At 43.3% G+C, this 22,500-nt stretch overlaps 1 protein-coding gene across 5 annotated transcripts in view; it reads left to right on the forward strand.

Annotated features, from left to right (window-relative positions):
- FNIP2 (folliculin interacting protein 2) overlaps nucleotides 1-22,500 on the forward strand; it is a 319,680-nt gene that overhangs the window by 165,742 nt on the left and 131,438 nt on the right. For all 5 annotated transcript variants that reach the window (XM_085641737.1, XM_085641733.1, XM_085641735.1 and 2 more), the window contains one exon: nucleotides 441-567. In XM_085641737.1, coding sequence (XP_085497863.1) covers nucleotides 441-567 — 127 coding nt within the window. The remainder of the gene's footprint in view (nucleotides 1-440; nucleotides 568-22,500) is intronic.

The raw sequence follows: 22,500 nt of genomic DNA on the forward strand, positions 1-22,500 counted from the left end.
CTCTGCAGGGCATCCTAGTGTTGTTATTAAAAGTAGAGGGGGTCATTACTCCAACACAAGGAATGTGATTCCCCACCTGATTTGGCCCTCTTGGCCCACAAGCATATTTCCCTCGTTTTGTGTTTATTCTTTTAAACTGTGGTAAGTGTATTTGTGTTTTCGAAGGGATGTGTTATGGGGTTTTTGTGACTCTTGTGTGGGCACATTTAAGCCTTTCTCTGTATTATTTTGAAGTTGTCCTTTTCATAGGTTACACAATGCATCACGTTTGTGATGGTCTGTCCCATCCACCAAGCACTAAATCGGGCCCTCTGTCTTGTCCTTGTGTCCTTTACTTGAGGAACATTTCCTGAAGTAAACTATAGAAGATGTTTGTTTAGTCTGATATTTTTAATTTGACGATGCTCTAACCTTATTCACTTTATTTTCCTTTCCACCAGCTGGTCATCATCTGACTTTGATCGTGGCCACATCCGGCTGATTGTGTACCAAGATTGTGAAAGGAGAGGGAGGCAGGTCCTCTTTGATTCCAGGGCTGTTCGTGAGATTGATGCAACGTCCTTTCAGGTATGATGAGTCAAAAGGATCCTTGCCACTTTTAAAAAATGTTTTTGTCAAGTAGGTTGTGTTGAAATAAACCACGAAAACCGTAACATATGGCAAGTTTCCTTTTGCGTGGGTTTTGGAGGCTACTTTTGGGAAAACTGTTTTTGTATGTTGTGGCACTTGACCTCACATTTCTTGGACATTGTGTAGCCATACCCAAAATTCTTTAAATGAGTGGCTAACAGTATTTTCTGAGAGCAGCAAATTTGCACAGTTGATTTTGAAAAAGACGATTTTCTGCAGAAAGGCAAGGCTGTGTGCCATACTAATGAGTAAACGGCAGATTGGTGTTTTCTTGTATACTCTAATTAAATCATTCCATACCACTTTCCTCTTATGCAGGAGATCCCTGCACCACAGTGTATCATAAAAGACATTCCTACACCACATCCTATCATCTTACAAGTACTTGTACGAAAGAATTTAGCCCATCTGCCACTTGCTCTCAAGCACCTCTACCATCTCTTGCTGCTTTAGTTGCCACCCATGTCTTTTGCCCTAATCTCTGAAAATAGATCCAAGTTGCGCCTGTACCTTAGTCTTGCTATATTTGGGTCGATTGGCTGTATCAAGGTCTTCAAAAGACGGAGCATTATATCCACAAACTGTGGCTAAAAGAGATCTCGAGGACTGGATGAAGAAGCAGAATGCTCAAAGTTCTTCCAAAGCTGCAGGAATATGCAAGGGCTTACTATGCAAATGTTCTCTCACATGTTGGAATATCAAATGTGTGTGCGTCTTTCTGGTTATTTAACACTCTTTATTTCCTGTACACATCAGTGAGTGCAGCTAAATTTCAGGATACAAATATTGTCTTCAGATTTGCAAAACGGTGCCAGACCAGAAGTGGTTAAACTGGAGGCAAAGTGGTTTTTGGGGATAAACTATTTCCAATGATGACATTTAGACATATTTACTTTATTGGTTACTTATAAATGATGTTCCACGAACCTGTTTATTCCTATTTCACTGTGCCTGAACAGTTTTTCAAGTACAGTTGTGTACATTTTACAGGTCATTAGCTTTGGAGTCAAGTAAAGTCCATTGACCTCATTTCAAAAGATGAGACCACAGTTTGAGATTTGATCACCAAAGTTCATTATGCTTTTGGTCTTTACTGATCGCTCACTAGTTAAATACATTTTTTGTTTTGTGGCAACAAATTGTATCTGAAATTAAAACCTACTTCATCTTTCAACAAAAAGTGGGTTGCCCAACATGAGCCAGTCAGCATCATATGATTAGACTCCGCCATCATCTGCTTTTGAGAGTAAATAAAGTGTCAGGCTCTGCAGCATTATTGACTGTCTGGAGCCTTCTGCTAAATGCAAGGTCATCATTACTGAACAGCTTAGCAAAGACTCCTATGATAAGCCATGTTCACAATTCAGGAGGAAATTGATATCAGCTGCCCGCTGAGACTAGAATTATTGGTTCATAAAAAAATATTTCATAGTATTTTACAGACCCCTCAAATTACTTTTGTGCCTCGTACGTGCATGTTGCTCTCTGGCAGCAAATCTAAATCTGATTTTGAAGTTTAAATGTAGATGTCCCCGAGTCACAGACAAAAATGCAAATCTACCCCTGTAGTTTTATGCCTACATTTGGAGTACATGCACACATTTTTGATTTCTGAAAGACTTCAGGACGCCTTCCAGGACGATACGATAGTCGCAGCTTTCCAGAAGTTAGCACATGAATAATGTTCATGGTGCAATTTATGCTTATGTAATTGGATAACAAAGGCGCATTTGGGCGGCAGAGTGTCACCCCCCCCTCGTGCCAGTGCAGCAAAGGTGAAAAATCGAATGGTAATAAAATGAATTGTCGGGGGGCGTGGTCTGGCCACGCAGGAAGATGGCCGCCTGACGGGTGAGCTCCGCCGCGGGATGAGCCCTTAACGGAATATTCTCACCTTCCACCGGCTTTGGAATCTCCTCTCCGTGCCCTGCTGCAGCCGGAAGATGGGGGGCAGGATTTGGGCGAGTTTCGGAGGCATGACAACGGCTCTCTGTTGCTGACCGCCTCGACGATGTTCTGTGGTGATGTTGTCCGGCGCACTCTGCCTGACGTGTTCCTTCAGGCCGCCTCACTCTCCTCATGAAGCCGCGCCCCCGATGTTGACAACGGGCGCCTGCCTGGTTTCACTTTGGCCGCGCCTCCTTCAATATGCCTGCAGCAACGCCTCCTTCAGAGTTCAGGAGTTTCTGACAGGAACCATGATTTTTGCCGCGCTGTTCGTCAGCTACTGGTAGGGCTAATTTCTCCCATACTACTGTTGTAGCACCTTTGACGCGCATTTCGCACAGGATTTGTGCATTCCATTCTTCACACGGTCAACGGCTCTCTTGTAATTGGAATTTCTGGTTCCTCAAGCTCAGCTGAAATTTAAAAAACGGAACCTTTCGTTCTTTTGAGAGTTGTTTACCCTCATCTTCACTGCAGCTACAATTTTGCGCTTTTTGACTATTGTTTAAGTTGGTGCTTCATGAAAATGGCTCTCTTTAGAGCAGACTGACTGACATACATTAGAATGTGTCTCCTCATAATGTCGTCATAGCGCTCTTGTCAACTTTTTCAGTCAGGAATTGTGTTCTCTGCTCCTGCATGGTCCATGACTAATCTGCATTCTGGAATATTGATTAATTTAGTCTCGTCATAATCGCAAATTTGTCTGCCACCGCCATAAGCGCACATACGCTGTTTCTCATTCTATTACTGCTATATTTCTGTGCCCTTTTGACTATAGCGATAATTGATGCCTTGTTATTGCACAGATACCACTTTTTGAAAATATGCTTTCGCATTCCAGTGTTTGAAAGTGAGACATGGGTTTCTTCTTTTGGGGGGGCCAGTGTCCTATTATCATATATATGTACAGTTATTAATTGTGCTGTTCTGTATATTACGACACTTTGCCATATTTTTGGTGCTCACATATAAGTATTTCATCACACGGAAAGACGCCTTCACGTATTTTCAAAGTTTCCATCAAGCCTATTCTTCAAATGTCTGCTGCCAAGCAAGGAAATAAGACTCCTAAACCACTTCTTTTCGCAGAAGCTCTTAAACAGTCTACTACTATGCCAACGAAAGGTAATGCATCCTCCTCGGCCCCTTCACATCACGCTGCGCCCTCTAATGGTAGGCAAGCGTCGGCGGCAACTATGCAGCGTATTCTGCATGAAATATCTGAGGTTAGTCGCCGACTAGATGACATGAACCTTACAATCACGTCCTTGGCTGAGGAGACCAAATCAATTAGAGCAGAACTCACCAGCTTCCATGTGAAGGTTGATTCCCTGGACTCCAGAGTTCTGGCAATGGAGAAACGTTTTGATTCCCTTCCAAACAAAGAACAAGACCTTTTATTCTTACATAGCAAGCTCACTGATTTGGAAGACCGTAGTAGGAGGGACAACATCCGTTTTTTTTGGTTTTCCAGAGCGCATTGAAGGACAAAACTCCAGTGCATTTTTGTGTCGTATACTTCCAAAGCTGACTGGCATTTCTTTCACTCCACCTCTGGAGATACAGCGGGCTCATAGACTTGGCCCTCCACGTAATGATCCTGCTGCGCGGCCACGACCGATCATTGCCTGTTTCCTTCGTCACGAACAAACAAGACAATTACTGGCTGCTGCTCGGTTACAAGGTTCTTTTTCCTTTGATGGCCATCGGATTCATATGGCAGCTGATTTCTCTAAGGAAACAAATGAGCGGCGGAAAGCCTTTCTCTCTATGCGACCTCAACTACGTCAATTAGGCATTAAGTATGGCCTATTTGAACCAGCACGTTTTCGCATCACCAAAGATGGAGATTCTAAGGACTTTTATGACCCAGAGCATCTTCAGCAATTCTTGGACTGTCTTCAACCTCAAGATATGGAGGTTCTCACTCCATCTTCGCAGCAGGATCAGTCCCATTCTCCCTATAAGTCTTCTACTCCATTGCCAGATCGCAGCAGACGCCCTCCTAGTAGTCCTCGGCCTCGTGGTAGGGACCTTGAAAGACTCCATCGCTCACAAGAAGATAGGAAATCTGCATCACAATCGGTTTCGTCGCCTCAATTCCCACAAGATCTGCAAAGAGACAAGTCTAGGTCTCCTCTTAAAACTCCTTCAGATGCGGACTGAATAATACTTCCTCATGTGGGAGAAATCACTTCTTGACCTATTGGCAGCTTATCGTAGACTTTCGGTCCTTGCGGGCCTTGTTTATATTGTTAAATCATTATTATATTTTTGGCATTTTTCGCTGTTATAATATCTGATTGCCTTTTCTTTTTTACCTCTTTTCTCACTAGCTTCTTATCTTACCTCTTTTCCTTTTCACTTTGCCTTCTGCTATATCTCTGCCTTATAATGCTATTCTTTTTTCTCCCTGTATTTCTCACTTTTCATGTTACAATTTTATTGCATATTCTCAACTGGTTTTGCAGTTACCCGGGTGCATTGGCGCCTAATTGTTTGATTATAGTAGTATCACCTTATTTGCTCGTATGCATATTGGTATAGATTTTTGATATATGTGTATGATATGTTTTATGCGCTTAGGTTACCTCACATTTAATTACTGCAATATTTCTCCTCTTCTGTAGTGTTGCTTCTCAATCTCTATTTGGCTTTCTCTACCTTCTTCTGTTCTTTTTTTTATATTGCTCTTTTGGGCTTCCCTTCTATATTATTAATGCCTTCTTAATTGCTTCTCTCTTTCTGTGGGGTCTTTTCCCGTGGCGGCGCTCTAGTGCGCCCAGACCCGCGGGTAACAGTTTTACGGTTTCTTGTTCTTTACTCGCTATTACTCCATAGTTTCTTTATTACTGTACTATTTTCTAAATTTTACCTTCTTTCGTCTTTAATTTTTATTGTTTTCTTTATGCATTTCATCTAGATTAAAAGTACTACTTCCACTTATATTCTTTCTGTTTCCTCTTTCTTTTGTTATTTCTCTCCCTTTTCTTTTTGTCTGGTTCACCACGTTGTTTTGTGCTTTATATTATTTTCTTCCTCCTGATTTTTGCTCTATTCTACTATGACGCAGGCACATTCTCTGAATGCGATCACTTGGAATGTACATGGCCTCACCCATTATATAAAGCGGAAGAAAGTACTCTCCTATCTCCAGACCAAACATGTAGATGTGGCCTTGCTTCAGGAGACCATTTGGATGCTCTGGAGTCGGATAAACTTTGCAGAGACTGGGTGGGCAAGGTTATCCATAGTAGTGTTCAACAAGACGATTCCTCAGACACAGGCCCTCTCCGCAAATGTGGAGTAGCAATCCTCCTTCGCAAATCCCTCCCGGTCACTGTCTCTAAAACATGGTCAGATGTAAATGGCCGTTATGTATTTGCCAAACTTAAAATTGGAGAGTCTCACATTTGTGTAGGGTCTGTCTATGCCCCTACGGGTACCAAAAAAACATTCTTTCTCCAACTTTCCCGTTTGCTGCTTGAAATTAATGCATCACAATATTTGATTGGCGGAGACTGGAATGTGACGCAAGATTCCATTCTAGACAAAACTGGCCCATTAGATAGGGGCAATGCGTCAGACAAAGCCTTGTTGGGGGACATCATATCAGATATTGGACTGGTTGACCATTGGCGTTTTAGCCATCCAACAGATAAGGAATATACTTTCTTTTCTTCGGCCCATGGTACATTTTCTCGTCTTGATTATTTCCTTATTTCTCATAACACAGTTCAATTCGTTACAGACTCCTGCATCCTGGAAGCGGCCTTGTCTGATCACTCTCCGGTTCTCCTTTCCCTTGATCTGGGTCTCTCTCGGCCTGGACGTAAACCATGGCGAATGAGCATCCAACGCCACAGGACTCCTGCTGGTAAGGCCCAACTGCAATCACACCTTCAAAATTATCTTTCTACTAACCAGGGGTCTGTCACCTCCAGCAGGACTCTTTGGGCCGCGGCGAAGGCTACTTTGAGGGGGCAATTAATGCGTGATGCAGCAATTGCTAATAAACAAAATGCAAGGAGACAAAGTGAGCTCGAATCTGATATACAAACTTATTCTCGCTTATACACCGCATCTCCGTCTCTACAAAACCGCAAATTACTAGAGCAAGCTCGAATGGCCTTAAATAGCCTTTTTACATCTAAAGCAGAATTCGCTTTACAGAAAATGAAAGGCCGGCATTACGAGCAAGGGGAAAAGGCGGGAAGGTTATTAGCCGCGCAGCTGCGTCAGAGGGAGGCGTCCATGGCCATTCCGGCCATTAGATCTACGCAAGGTCACCTGTGCACGAAACCTCAAGACATCGTTAATGAGTTCGCCTCTTTTTACGAATCTCTTTACACCTCCGATAGTAGAATGGACTCGGATAAAATGACAGCATTTCTTGCAAAAGTACATCTTCCTTCTCTTTCGGCGGAGGGCAGAGCCATCCTAGAGGGTGAAATAACCAGAGATGAGGTCTCTAGTGCGATTACTGCCCTGCCCTATCACAAGGCCCCTGGTGAAGATGGATTTCCCCCTGAGTTCTATCGCTGGGCAGGTCACAATATTATTGATACCCTACATGCCGCATTCCAGGAGGCGGATAGTTCATCTTCACTAGGACCTCTTTCTAACAAGGCTATTATTGTTGTGCTTCCAAAGCCAGGTAAGGACCCCCAGCTCTGCAGTAGCTATCGCCCCATCTCTTTATTGAACACTGATATTAAGATCCTGGCCAGCATTCTTGCTTCGCGTTTGCGTAAGGTCTTGCCTTCCTTGATACACCATTCTCAAGTAGGCTTTGTACCGGGTCGATCCTCACGGAACCATCTGCGTTCTCTGGCCCATGCATTATGGTCGGCTCAACATCTTAAGGATGATGCGTTAGCCCTTTCACTTGACGCAGAAAAGGCGTTCGACCGCATTGAATGGAATTATCTTTTCAAAGTCATGGATAGATTTGGTTTAGGCACGAAATTTATTGATAAGATACGCTTATTATACGACCATCCTTCTGCTCAGGTAAACTGTGGTGGGTTTCTATCAGACACCTTTACCATTAAGAGAGGGACACGTCAAGGATGTCCACTATCCCCTCTTTTGTTTCTTCTGGCTATGGAGCCCTTGGCCGCCACCATTCGTCAATCGGATGAGGTCTCTGGTGTCCCCCTTCCAATTGGACATTCTAAAATATACTTATATGCTGATGATATCCTACTCACCCTTACTCGTCTTCCCCGGTCGATTCCTTCTCTTCTTCACATTATTAATGATTTCTCCTCTTTTTCAGGATATAAGATCAATTGGGACAAGAGTGAGGCTTTGCCCATCTCTAACGGTACCACCAAAGCAGCCATTTTTGGATTTCCTTTTCATTGGCAGCCTTCACGCCTTAAATACTTGGGTGTCCTCGTTAATAAAGGATTGCAAGATATGGTTGCAGATAATTTATCTCCTCTTATATCCCAAATGCAACGGGATTTTGACAAATGGAAAGCTTTGGGCCTTTCTCTTTGGGGCAGAACTCAGGCGGTTAAAATGGTTACCCTTCCGAGATTTATATACATTCTAGGTATGCTTCCTTTACAGATCCCTCTCTCCTTACTTCGATCAATAGATGCCCAGATTAAAACTTTCATCTGGGGTACTATGAAGCCGCGACTTGCTATCACTAAGTTGAAGGCTCACCAATTATCTGGCGGAATCGGTCTTCCTTCTATTGAACACTACTCTTTGGCGTTACATATTTCCCAAATCTCATATTTTCTACCTGGCATCAAGGATTTACCACAATGGGTTCAAATAGAAAGACATCTTCTATCCTCGGAATCAAACCTTTCTCCTCTGTATGGTACTGGCTCTAGTCGTTCTGATCCAAAAAACCCGATACTATCGGCCATGCATAAATCCTGGCAGAGAAGTCATAGATTATTAGACTCCAACTCCAGAATACATGCGAAGGCTCCCTTGTGGAATAATTCGGGGATCCGTATTAATGGCCGTATGCTATCCTGGCCTGAATGGCGAGATGCAGGTATTCTCTATCCGGATCAACTCCTACATGATGGGGATTTTAAGTCATTCTCTCAGCTCAGGGTAGAATTTGATCTTCCCCTTCATCATTCTTCCAAATACCTTCAACTCCAACAATGTTTAAAGACCCATATGGGAACATCACCATGGCTCCTGCAGGATTCTCCTATATTATCCTATTTGCACATTTGGGGGAAATTTAAGGGTGTTACTTCTGGTATATACAAAATTTTTTCATCTCATCTTTTTTCTAAATCTCTTTCACATGATCTCCAGCGTAAATGGCAATCTCGTCTCTCCATTTCCTTTTCCGATGCTGAGTGGGATTTGATTCTAGAGAATTTAAATAAGGGAGCTCGTGAATCAAGGCTTAAATTTTGTCTTTTTAAAATTCTGCATGATTGGCACTGGTCTCCTGTCAAATTACACCAAGCTGGTCTTCTCTCGCATTCTAACTGCTGGAGATGCTTCAATTCAGGTTGTGATATTACTCATATCATTTGTGAATGTCCTAGTATTCAACCCTATTGGACTTTTATCGGTGCTACTTTGAAATCCACTATGCCCCTAAAATTGCCACTTACATCTACTAACATTCTCCTACATGACTTACGTCATTCCCCAAAGCTCACGAAGCCACAACTCCGTCTTTATCATACTTCAATTGCCACTGCCAAAATATGTATACTGCGTCATTGGAAATCAACTTTGCCTCCATCACAGGAGGACTGGTTGGTGGCAATGATGCAAACTGCTTCCCATGAACGTATAATCTATAATCTTCAAGATCAAAACGACACCTTTCTTCGAATATGGTCTCCATTTCTTAAATCAAATGCTGCTGATCCTCTGGCCTCCACTTCTACTCAAACACACTAATCAACTTTCACTTTTCTGTCCTTTGTTTTTTTTTCTCTTCTCTCGGTTCCCTCACAATCCTTTGCTTCCTCCGTTGTGGTATTCTTCTGTTTTTATTTAATTATTTTTTCCTTTGTTCTATTTCTTTATATTTCCAGCACTCTTTATTCTACTATGTTTTTCTTCTCTCTCTTTTCCCTATTGCTCACTCTTATTACATGTTATTCTGGGTTTTGATATCTTCGTTGCATTAATTTGTATTTATCTATTTAAACGCATATTTATATCGTATTTATTTATCAATTTCTTATTCCATGATTCCTTCTAACATGTAATTATTCTCTTTTATTTACTATTGCATATGCTCTAATGTATTTGTCTTATAAAATTCAATAAAAAATTTCAACACAATAAAATGAATTGTCATTTTATTTCTCACTGCTCCCAGCCCGAGTAGTTTGAGAGTGGGGCCATTGCTGCTGACTTAAAGCAGGTGAGTAGTGCTCACTCCAGTTTTTAAGTGCGCATGTCACTTTGTCTGTCTTGTGACGGCCAGCCTGACAAGCGCACTTTAAACCTCTCCACCTAGCTGTCTTAGACAGCTGATGGAAGAGCAGGCCCAGACCCCCGTGCCTACTGGAGCGTCGAGGCAGCCAGCTCCAGCCAGTCCTGGCGCTGTTCTCATGCTGCTCATCTGCAGCATTAGAGCAGTGTTGGGATTTGGAGAAGGGAGTTGGCTGAGGCTCCATGAGGTGCTGTCGCACTGACTGCATTCAAGTAGAAAACATGGAGAAGAACGTGGGTAAGTAAATTTTGTAAAAATAAATGATCTCTTTGGCCCACTGACAGGCACTGTGAGAAACTCTCATTGCCTTGAGCCTCAACTCGAAAGTTGTCAGTCACGGCCCGTTATAAATAACAATCTGTTAACGAGCCATAATTGAGAGCTTTGGCATTGAAGCCTAAAGATATTGTGATTTATTACAATCCCTGCCACTGGCTTACCTCGACGCCACTCCACTGTTGAGTCACCGCCCGCCACTGGTGAAAAGTATTTTCCCTTTGAGAAATCCCTACCTTAGACCTCTGCAAATGTATGGGTGTTCCCTCCACATTTCTTCCTTGGATGGTGATTTTTCTCCTGCCCTTGACTAGAGGAAATCTTTAATTTTGTCTAGGGCACGAAGCAGCCATGAAAACGTTTGTGATTGCTCACACACGTGCATTCATGGGTATTTACCAACTTTGCATGGCATTCCCATTCTGAAACATCCACTCCCTGCACCTGGAAACAGATTTTCTCTACAGTGACAGTACAGCATACTAGTATAATATTACATGAGAGCAAATGCATTATGTAAATAATGTTGAATACCACTAATGTCCCATGATCAAAATACTAGTGCAATCCAAACTGGATAGCCAATAGACCCCTTTAGGCACTTGCCTCTCTGAGGGTAGCGAGGGCGAGCAATTGAGTCTTACTCCAGGAGGCGGAAGGATTTAGAAACACAGAATACTATAGGGCACAACAAGGAGCACATGATAACGGAGTATTCAGTTTATGCTTGACTTTATAAAAGAAATACACTTAGAAATACACTTTAAAAACAGGTTAGTAACAAATTTCAATAAGTAACGAAATCCTTAAGGTGGTAGCATCTTTTTAGGCTCAAATTATAAAACGTGTCCACGTGCTAGGCACTAGATGACCAGTTGACATTCAGCCCTCTGGCTAGGTTCATTATATGGGGATGATTTGGGTTTTGTCAGAAACATTGTTTTTCCTCCTTTAGTAATGGTGAGGGTTGTTAACCTGATAAAGGCAAGGGTAGTAGGAGAACCCATGCTTCTCTTTGAAGCAGCTGTCTGAACATCCTTGGGTACCACAGAGAAAAAGATGTTACACCTAAATATAGTCCAAGCTTATGGATTAAAATGGTATCTCCTGAAAAGTAAAGTGGGGTTATCTTGGGTAGCAGTGGCTCAAAAACACATTAGTCTAGAAATCAGCACTTAACATTTCCGAACCAATTTAGTGGGAAAAAAGTTTTTGTAAACAAAACTAATTAAAAAAATACTCATTGAAGTAATATCAGTTTTTGCAGGAAAATAAAAAAAGTTGTTTATAGAAGCCAACAGTGGAACCATAGACATTGATAGTCTGTGTGCATACTACAAGTCTTCACAAGATGCCACTTTGCTAGCTGATCTTCCAGACATTGGCCAGGAGAGCAGGGGCCGAGTATGTTACCTCGCAAGCTGGTACGTTCAAATCTCAATTTTCCAAGAGCTCTTGTGGGTTGCGGGAAGGAGCTCAGGTCAACTATTCAGCATAGAGAGACACATTCCCTATTTTTCCCTTTGCCTGTCCAGGCTAGTCCATTAAAATAGAACATGGATGTCACTTGTTAAATCACATCATTACATCTGAAATTATTACTGCTCATCCCAGAGGCCCGAAAACTCCTTAGCGCCGTATGTAGTATTCATACCCGAGCTCTAAGAAACTCCTTACTACCCCCTTCATTGAGCTCTTAACATGCCTTACTACCCCTGTGCACTACTTTTCACTTAAAATTTCTTAATCAACGACTTTTTCTTTTCTGTCGTGGCATTCGATACCACATCTCTTCGTTAACTTGACATTGTGCCAACTTGACTTGGTAGCATTTTGTGTTAAAGTTAGGTTTTGCCAACCAGGATATTTTTTCAGAACGCTGTCCTGTTTTGCTTACCAGTATGTGCGTTTGTAGTTCTACAGTCCAATTTTCAAGGACGGACGACGATTCTGGTTATTCTGTCTTCTTACTAGGAGTTGTACAGAAGCGGTGGTATTGGTGATTCAAAACGTTGCACTTGAAGTTTGGGAACTTTACTGCTTGCAGAGTTTTCCAGCTTCTTTAGTAAGAGAAATTTACTGCAAATATTGTTTTGTGAGATGATTTTCTTACAAAAAATTTTAGGGGGACCATTTTGTAGTTACTACAATTATTTTAAAGAGCTCATCTCTCACAAAACTTAAATTTTCATTGTGAAGTTTAAAACAAAATCATAATATGCAGCCTTTCCAAACCCTGCTGAAATGTTTTATCAAAAGTAGAGCAAGCTGCTCCAGTGCACTTCATCTATCAGGCAGGTAGCAAGATTGATCACATAGAACTACCCTGTTAGGGAAATAGTCGACTTATTTTTTTAAACGCTTTGTATTTTTATGTTATTGTTCTTTGGCTGTATTCAAAAGTTCAATTGAGAAATCATCTTACATTTCCACGCAGCTAAGGCAGTAACGTAGCAAAAATGTGGTGGATGGAAATGCTTGAATCCATGTGAGCTACTGGTATTTGTGTATGCACGATCGACCAATGTTCAGATCTCCCTGAACTGCTAGACCACATCCACTCTGAAAGGTAACACCAGTTACTCAAGCATATTTATTCTTTTTAGTCTTCACAAGCAAGGTGCAGCTTGATGTCCAGTAGCACAGAGCAGCGTCTTGTTATAGCCTTCCCACATACAACAAATCAGGGAGACTGTCCTAAAGTAATGGATGGAAATTATTAATTTAATCTGAAACACTGGTAATTACTCTGTGTGCAATCTATTCCATCAATTTTGGTCTTGTCTGGTCCCTTCATTCTGAACTTTCTCGTGTAATGTTGCCTGATCCAATATACCCCAAAAGCCAATTTTTGCTTTCACAAATAGAAGTCTAATTCAGTTATTTAAGAGCAGATTAACTGTAATTTGGTGTTCTTAAATTATTAATTATATTGCATATAAATAGTGATGGGTGTAGAAGGTATTCAGTCCGATGGCAGATTCCTTATCTATGACTGGACATTCCCTGTCATGAGAACATTCCGGGGTCTTCTGGTTTGTGGGTTCACTACAGCTGTGAAGTTGCTTCTGTTTTTCTCTGTTGAGCAATCTATGAATTTGTTTGTTGTTTACTGGTGCTGTTCCTTACGCGCCATCTAAAAAAATGTTTGTGCCCTAAAATCTAATATAAAAATTTTCAGCAAAATTGTATTAGTAAACAGAAGGTGGTTTGCACTGTTTTAAACGAGAGATCAACCTGTAACTCGTTCAACATGGTGTATTGGGGCAGGGCACAAGTTGGGTGTACACGCTGGTAGACTGCGTCCACCCACTGTTTTCTCAGGGTGGACACGGTCCACCTTGCCAAGAATTTGGGCCTAACTAAAATCTGCTGAAGTCGTCCCGATGTAATTTTCAGATACTGCGGCACATCCAGCCGCGCCTGCACTGCTGTCTGCTTTTGTTCCAAGTAGCAGTCTGCAGGTGAAGAGGGGGCTTATCAGATTCCAGCTGCACCCATAACAAAGGCCGAAGCTGAGGGGCCATCAGGCATTCTTTTTGTTCGAATTTTTTGGGTGGGCCCATGCCTACATGCCAAAACAATGGAGAGGAAACAATGGTGCACAGCTTAGTACTTAACAAATGCTTAAGAAAGGCATGATTTTCACTTTGTCCAGTCCCTGGATATAAGAGTTGCATGCACTGTAAGATTGCCAGATGTTTGTCTGTCATAGTATTTGCACAAATAACAATTTAAATACCACTATTTTCTTTTATTTCTTTTATAGCGCTACTCATCCCAATGCAAGATGTCGGAGCTCTTTACATCAGACGTACACATTATACATTGACATTAAATCATAGGTGTATAAACCAATGTGCAGGATGTGTTTATACAAGACAGTGAGGGTTACAAGGTGTGGAAGTCACATGTCCTTAGCTTGCTGTTCTATATTAGAAGTGTTTGAATTTATGAACTGCAAGTAACAAAAAGAGCAGTGTTAAAATGAGTTACCCAAATACATAGCGACTTAAAATAAAAATGTCATCCGTATGTTACATGATGTGCTTTACAGGCGACACGTTAACGCTCTACACTCCTTTGATTCGAAACTGAGACTAGACAAAAACTTATGTCTCCAGCAAATGCAGACTTTACAACCAATTACGCATAACAGAATTACTGCCACGTTGCCAATATATTTGTGGCAGAATAAATTTTTTTTTTAAATGGCCAAATTTATCAATCTTTCACGCAACACAGCAAGACAACTTTCTGCATTGCGTGAAAGAGTGTGCAGGAATGTGCAATTATTTACCAATAAATGGCGCTTCTTGCTCTCTGCCTGCGCTGGCACACAGTCTGCCACCGAGCGCTAACGCAGACACCCTTGCGCCAGGTAGGATTGTTTTCATACAGGAAGAAACCCCTTCTTGTACAAAACAATCCTCTGAGGCTTTTCCCCTCTAAGTTTGCTGCAGAATGCAGTGCACTTGGAGGAAGCAATGAGGAGAAATAAAGATATTTCTCCTCGTTGGGCCTCCCCTGGGAAGGCGTAGCATTTTGACGCATTTCTAGGTTTACCAGTCTTGGTAAACCTGGAAATGCAGCATAATCCATAGGTGGAAACGTGGGAGCACCCAGGCTCCTCCAATTGAATACCTCACCAAGGCAGTGTAATGCAATGGAGTGACTTGCGCTGCCTTACATTACTCCAGATTTGCCAAGCAAGGCAGGGCCACGCAAGGTGACCTGTGTTGCTTGGTAAATCTGACATTGGTATTGTGTTGCCCTTGTGACACCACGTGACTTAAGGGCAACACAATACAATGCTACCCAAGGCTCTAAATGTAGTGGAGGCCCAGATTTGACGTTAGGGTTGCATCACTTTTTTGGTACAACCTTAATGCAAAATCTCATCCATTAAATCTCATAGGGAGCTCAAATGTACTCATGATAGACCTGCTAAATATATGTGCGAGGTGTTAAGATCTGATGTCACTTCTTGTGATGTCTTTTCCTGTGAGGTCATGGGTTGTGATGTCACTTTCTAAGATGCCACGTGCTGTGATGTCAGTCACGCACCATGGTGCCATTTGCGTTCTGCCTAACTTGATTAGTCCCCGCCACTAATTTTTTTTTTCAAAATTCTGTGATTGGTAGCTCACCATATGCTCTTCAGTCTCCCACTGTCCAGAGATTTCTGCTTCTCCGTCTCTTCGCTAACACAGAATTGATCGCTTTCTGACAGTTCTGAAACTTTAAAGCTGACAGCTGTTAAATGTAAAACTATCCTGCTGCCGACCACGACTAGGATTTTCTCCATATCTATCTTGTTGAGAGGACTCCTGGCATGGATTATTTTTCTACTCCCGGGGGCAGAGGTTTGAGGTAACCATGGCCTATTCTCCACCTGGCCTGACACCTTAATAGTGCAGACGGGAGCCTGGCTGCTTGTGCTGCGTGACCTTCGCTGTGTTTTCCAACTGTTTCTGTTCAGGCAGTAAGAGAGTGCACGTTTAATGGCTTGTTTACCTCCGTTTATCATGATCCGAGCACATGACTGCTGTCCTTTGTGCTTTTTTAACATGTTAATGACAGTCACGCCGTGGCGCTGATAAGCAACAGTTGTAAAAGTGGTGTAGGTGAGCGCCGGGGCACGTGCGTGGATTGTTAATCAAAGTAAAAAAATGGGCAGAGAAAAGGGTCACGTGCCTGTCCCTGCCTGCACGTGCGTTATCTTTGAAACAGACCAGTCCGCCTTTAAAACATATCTAGAATCCGTTCTTTCGATTTATCAAACTACTGATGTAAATTCAGTAGCCGGATATTGCAATCCAATCTAGAACGTTACAAAATGTTTTATTTTGTAGCAATTGAGGGCATACATTATTTTTAACTATAATCTAAATGATTACCAAAGCATGGGAAAAGGCTTCCCTTTGAATGTTATATTACGCTGTGTTTGCATAACTCAACAAATGCAACCTACTGTGACTCTTAGTACTGGGGTGCATACTAGCCTTTGGAGGTTGTCACTTTTAGCCATAGAATGGGCTTTGTGCGAGGGCCTTGGGGGTACAGTCTCCAGGCCCTTTTTAACCTGTGCGGATTCTCAGTGTATCTGTCGAGTTTCCCGCTCTCTGGGTAGTGGATAGTTTCAAAAGAGGACTTTCCAAATGAGAGAAGGCTATGCATAGTTTTTTCCTCAAAACATGTGTGAGAGAATAGTATGTGGCGTGTGTGTGTGTATGTGTGTATGTGTATGTATATATATATATATATATATATATATATATAATGTATAATATATATAAATATGTATAGTATATATAAATATAATCAAAAAGTGAATGTGTGTCTGTAGGTGTTGGGTCTATAGGGGATGTGGTTTGTAGCATTCTGCAGCTGTGTGTGGGTGATCATCAGGTGGGTTCAGGCTTGCAGTCATCAGCCTTACCTGATTGAGTGTGATGGGTTAGTCCCTGTGTTGCTGCCGGTAACCCCAGTTGAGGGAATCTGCTAAAGGGGAAAGTTGGTGGGGGTGAAGTGCTGTTGCACAACACCTGTGTCTTTGTGATAATTGGCTGCGAGTCGTGATTAGACACAGTGGAGGGCCCTAAAAGGGGCTCAAGAGCGTTCTGCAGAACTTATGTGAGAGTCTGTAATTAATTAGTCTCTAGCTTCACCTATTTCTTATCCCTTAGGAGTGATGAATGTACCTGGTTTGTGGTGCACGAGGTTTTTTCTCTTTCTCTATCATTTTCTGTGTTGCTTCCTGTGTGTTTGCCACCTGTATCATTTTTGTACAAGCGTGCATTCTCCCTCGTTGCCTTTTTCTCTCTATTTGTTTATATGTACTTAAACCTATGTCTGTTCTTCTGTCCATTTGAAGATGTATATCTGTTCTGGTCGTGGGTTCTTTTTGCCATACCATATTTTTTGCAGTGATTTAGATGCGGGTTTTACCTTTTGTTGCAGTCTCTGTGTGTCGTATGTGTATCTCCCAGTATGTGCTCGGGCTGAATGGTTAGTTAGCTAGTTGGGAGTCAGTGAAGTGGTTACATAGCAGTGATTGGCTGAGTGGTATTGCAGGTTCTACTTTGTTTGGTATGATCATTTTTGGTGTACTGTGTTTGGTGAACTATGTATTGTGTTTTGTTTGGGAGGGTTGGTGTGAATTGTGGCTTTTAAGAAGTTGCAGTGAGGGGTACCGAAACGCTTATTGAATGTTGGGTTTGTCATCTGGTGTTGAAAATGTTTTCTACTTTGTATGGTTGACTGTGTGGGTTGGTCTCTGGTGATGTGATGATTTTTGTGCATGTGTGTGTCCTGGGGAATGTGTGGTGTGATGTGTGTTTACTCAATAGGGATGTAATCTGTTTTTGGTTTCGTGTTTAGATTTTTGGTTGTGTGTGAGACTGTTAGTGGAACTGACTAAGTTATTGTAGGCTAGCATATGGCACAAGTTGTGACTGTTGGTGTGGTATGGTCAGTTATGCTGTATGCTGTTAAATAAGATTGGGCTTTAATTTTGAGTTGAGTAGGTAACCAACTCAATGATTTATTACATTAGTGCTTGTATGTTCAGGTGCATTAGGTGGGATGGGTCTAGTGAGGGTATTTTGTACTTATGTGTTACTTGTATAATGCCAACCTAGCTGAGAGCGAAGATGTAAAGAAACTGAGTTTGAGATGAGTTATTATTTTTGCACTGAGCAAGACAAGATTAGTTTTGATGTGATGTGCAGAGACGTGTCAGGGATAGTAAAATATCACCAGTTGTGTTGAAATGTATGTAGTATGGGTATGCGAGTTGTTAGCAGTGGGAAATGGTGTGGTGTGGACTGTGTGAGGTATTCCCATGTGTTAGTCTAAGTGCTGTGCTGTTTTATAAGGTGGGTTATGGGAAAGTGTGCCATACTGGCTGAGGAACGGGGGATATATGAGACTGTGTTCTATGGGCAGTCAGGAATGGTATGATATTTGAGATTGTTTAGTGTTTTTTTTTTAATAGACATCCTTTATTGAGTATTTTCAAATGAGAATCAGAAGAATAAAAAACATAAGAGCCATTGATAAACATATCACAGAGCGGTCTGGTGCACAGGTCACAAACATAGCTGCAGCAACATAGGACATGCAAGATAACCATCAAATAATCGGGTAGGGGACATCAGATGATACATATGAATCCATTATTTCGGAGCCAAGTATAGCACTATTATTCAAGAACTGTTAAAGTCGAGAGTCCACCTCCCCCACAGCAGAGGGCGACTAATGACCCCCAGGATTCAGAAACTCATTGAGCAATTCCCCCCACTCCTCAATATATTCCTCCGCCTTTTCATCGTGTCTACACTCTCGCATTCGTAACTCCTCTGCCACCACCCACTCAGTCACATCACCCACCCAGTGCTCAAAACTAGAGCCCACCTGCCCCATCCATGTGATCGCAACTCGTTGCTTAGCCAGCAGCAACAGTAAATGTAAAAATGGAAACGCCATCTTCAGGGCCTTGGGCCGACAAACTTCACCCAGTAAACGGACGGAAGGTTCCAGGGAACAAGGGATAGGCACCACCACCCCTATCCTGGATATCGCCTTCACTCATAATGCCTGTACCAACCTCCCAGGCCAGATGCAAAAAAAAAAGCCTGCTGTTGATGGCAGCGGGGGCAGTCGGGTGGCTTGATCAGATCCATTTCATGTAAGAACATGGGTGTTAAGTATGTACAGTGTAGAAAATTATAATGGGTGAGTTTAAACTGGGCATTTCATGAAACTAATTTCACCAGCTCACACATCTTCTCCCACTGCACGTCCTCAAGGTGCATTCCCAGGTCACCATCCCAGGCCGACCGCTCGGAAAAGGGAGTGTGTGGCAGATCAGCTGTCAAAGCTTTGTAAAAAGGGGAAATCAATTGGCAACCCTTTCCCAGGTTCAGCAGGCCACTGAAAGTGAGGAAAGTGCTCGGGCCGTGGGAAACGATGGCCATATATCTTCAGTTATAGCTGCAATGCTAGCATACTGTAGGAACTGCCCTGATCCTACGCTGAAACTGCTCTGTGTGTCCGCAAAAGAGAGAGGTTCCTCATTGGGGTAAATATCCCCTAGGGCACAGCCCCCTCCCTCCAAGCGGGCACAACTGTAGAATTCACCAGTACTCTAAAGGCCCAATTTCACGAGAACACAAAACCCCTAGTAGAGGGGGCCCGTTCCAGCGCCACTTTTACTGAACGTTCCCATAAGGATGCTCTGTGTCCCCCCCCCCCCCCGTCAATAGCATGTGAGGAAGGGACTGAGCACCAGCTGCGCCATGCAAAAGTTTATTTTCCCATTTGTCCCCCTCATTCAGCAAATGCACCGTATGTTGTATGTGGGTAGTCAGATAATACTGGTCTACATTTGGAACTGCCAGACCACCCCCCACTCCCTCCAGTGGCAGCAATAGGAAATCCCTCGCCACTCTCATGCGGCCTCCCGCCCATATTAAGGAAGTAAGCAGGGAATACAGATGTCTGAACATCGCCCTACGAAGCCTGTCAAATGAATTATGAATGAAATAGAGACAGCACGGCAGAAGCACCATTTTTTAAATGGCCACTCAACCCATCAGGGAAAGGGGTAGAGGGAATCATAAGTTACTGGAAGACCATTGCCAAAATTAAGCTGCAGCCGCTTCGGCCTCGTATGGGCCACAATCATCCTCAAGTACAGTAAACCGTTTCCCATTGAATGGGTAGATGCTGTAGGTAGGATTACTGGGGTCCGGAACACGAGGGTCCCCAGGGAAAACAACCGTGATTTCTTGCAATTGATTTGGAAGCCAGATCCCCCTCACTCTTTTTAGGATACCTTCAGAGAGGTAACGCCTGGGCGCGGTGAGGTAAAAGAGTATTGTCAGAGTACAGGGCTCCTAGGTAGGTAACATTCCCCCTCCTAATTCCCCACTGCCCCAATTTCTGTTGTATCAAAGCAGCCAATGGTTCTATAGCAATGTCGAAAAGGAGAGGGGAGAGCAGGCAACCTTGTCTTGTACCCCTTCCAACCTGCCAACTGGCAGAGCAGATTTTACCAATGCGCACTCTGGGGCCCACTTACAGCAGCCCCCTCAAAGCTCGAAACTGAGGTCCAGTTCCCATCGCCTCCAACACCTGCATGAGGTACTGCCAGTCCATTGTGTCAAAGGCCTTAGCAGTCTTGATAAAGACGAGAGCAAACCCCTTGTTCTGATCTCCACCTTATGTAAGTTATGTAAGTCAGTTGTTAACCGTCGGAGGTTCATTGGAGTATGACGACCAGGAGTGAACCCGCATTTGTCCTTGTAAATTATTTGAGCAATCACAGGGCGTAAATGAAGGGGCAACACCTTACAGAGTAACTTCATGTTTTGGTTAATCATAGTGAGTGGTCTATAAGATGACCGTTCTGAGCCATCCTAATCTGGCTTCAGCTTCATATAGATTCAGCCCTCCCGCATAGTCTCAGGGCCTTGGCCTCTAAATAGATCTCCAGCCGATGCTGGCGCCTTCCCCCTAGACAGCAGTTGAAGTGCTGCACGGCCCTCGTCCAAGGTGAGATATGGCTAGAGGTCTAGGATTGCGGCCCCCTCCAGCTGGAGGAGTGCTAGTATGGTCAAAAAAGCAGATTTGCATTCCAGTATCCCTTTCTGTATGTGTACATCTCTACCCTGAGGGGTCCTAAGGTGGAGCACTGGGGTAAGCGGAGTTTCCCGGTGCAGAATACAAGCCAGCAACTGTACAGGTCTATCCCCTTTCCTATAGAGGAGCTGTCGATAGGACCGCAGCGTGCATTTGTCTGGTCTATCCCTCACTTCTGCCATCTGTCGCTGAAGCTCTAGTTCCCTCCACCCCATCTGCAGATAAGCCTGTGCGAGATGCTGCTCGCACGCTAGCTCACCCTCCCTCCCAAGCACTTCGGCCGGCAGAGAGCACTAAACCCTGCTAGTAAGGCCAACACAACGCCCAGAAGCGCTTGCAACAGTTCCTGTAGCAGCACCTCCCTGCCCTGCAGAGCCTGTAAAATCACGGACGGAAGCCTTCATGTTATTGAGGATCTCATGTCCCCCCGTTGACCTCACAGAGCACTGGAGCATGGTCTGATAAACAGTGGACATATGGACAGCTCCCACCCCCCTCTCCGCTGGTGCTGACAGTAAAACACTATCCAGCATACTGTGGGTACCATGAGTAGGGGAAAGACAGGTGGACTTCCTCAGACCAGGCTGGGTATCCCTCCAGATATCACATAGACCTAACTGGGGAGTAACCTCTCTCTAAAGGCCCAGGTCTGGTGGCTCAGTGGACTAATGCGTCTACTGCAGGGGCCTGTGTTTGACCTCATGGTCACAGGTTCAAATCCCGGCGGGTCCACTCAGCCTTTCATCCATCTGAGGTCGAGAAAATGAGTACCATTGAGTTGGGTAACAAACATCTGTTATTCAGCGCCGAGATGCCCGAAGTGGTGAACGTGAGCTTTACAAATACACGTGTTATGTTATGTTAAAGAAAGCAGTCATGCGGGGTTTAGTGTTGTGATTGGGGGGGGGTGAAGGGTGAATATTTGGCATCCATTCAGGATGCAATATAAATGTCTGGCCCAGAAAACCTTAGTCTTATGCTGGCAAAGGAACATCTCGTACTGTCAAGAAAAATTACCCATCTATTTTGGGTCCATAGGTATTGGCAATAGCTACGTAAATTCCATCCAACCCGACTTAAACAACAAGTATCGCCACCCTACGTCTACCTCCATTTACATAAGGGCAAAACGGAACTCCCGGAGCTATCCATGTCAGGACGCCCCCTAGCAAAGTTCAAGTAGTTGGCATAGTCAAGTTGTCCTCTCTATTTCTTGGCCAGTTTGGCAGCCTCGATGTCAAAAAAGTGCGTCTTTTGTGAGCAGGCGATGTCAGCAGCGCGTCTCTTAAAGGATAACACCCGGTAGCGGTTCTGAAAATTGTCCAAACACCATACGTTCCAAGAGTCAAGCTTTCATGATCCAATCTTACCCATAAGGAATGAGTGATGCGCTTGAATACCTGTTTTTTCCCCGTGAACAGATGGCTACGACCCACTGGTCAGCATATGGAAAAAACACACAACTGAGTCCCCCACCATCCCGGACTAGTCCAACATAACCACTTCATCACACAAGCCCTGGTGGGCCTCATGCAGCACTTCGATTAAAC

Source organism: Triturus cristatus, chromosome 2_2 (assembly GCF_964204655.1).
Source record: "Triturus cristatus chromosome 2_2, aTriCri1.1, whole genome shotgun sequence".
In the NCBI taxonomy this organism is placed as follows: Eukaryota; Metazoa; Chordata; class Amphibia; order Caudata; family Salamandridae; genus Triturus; species Triturus cristatus.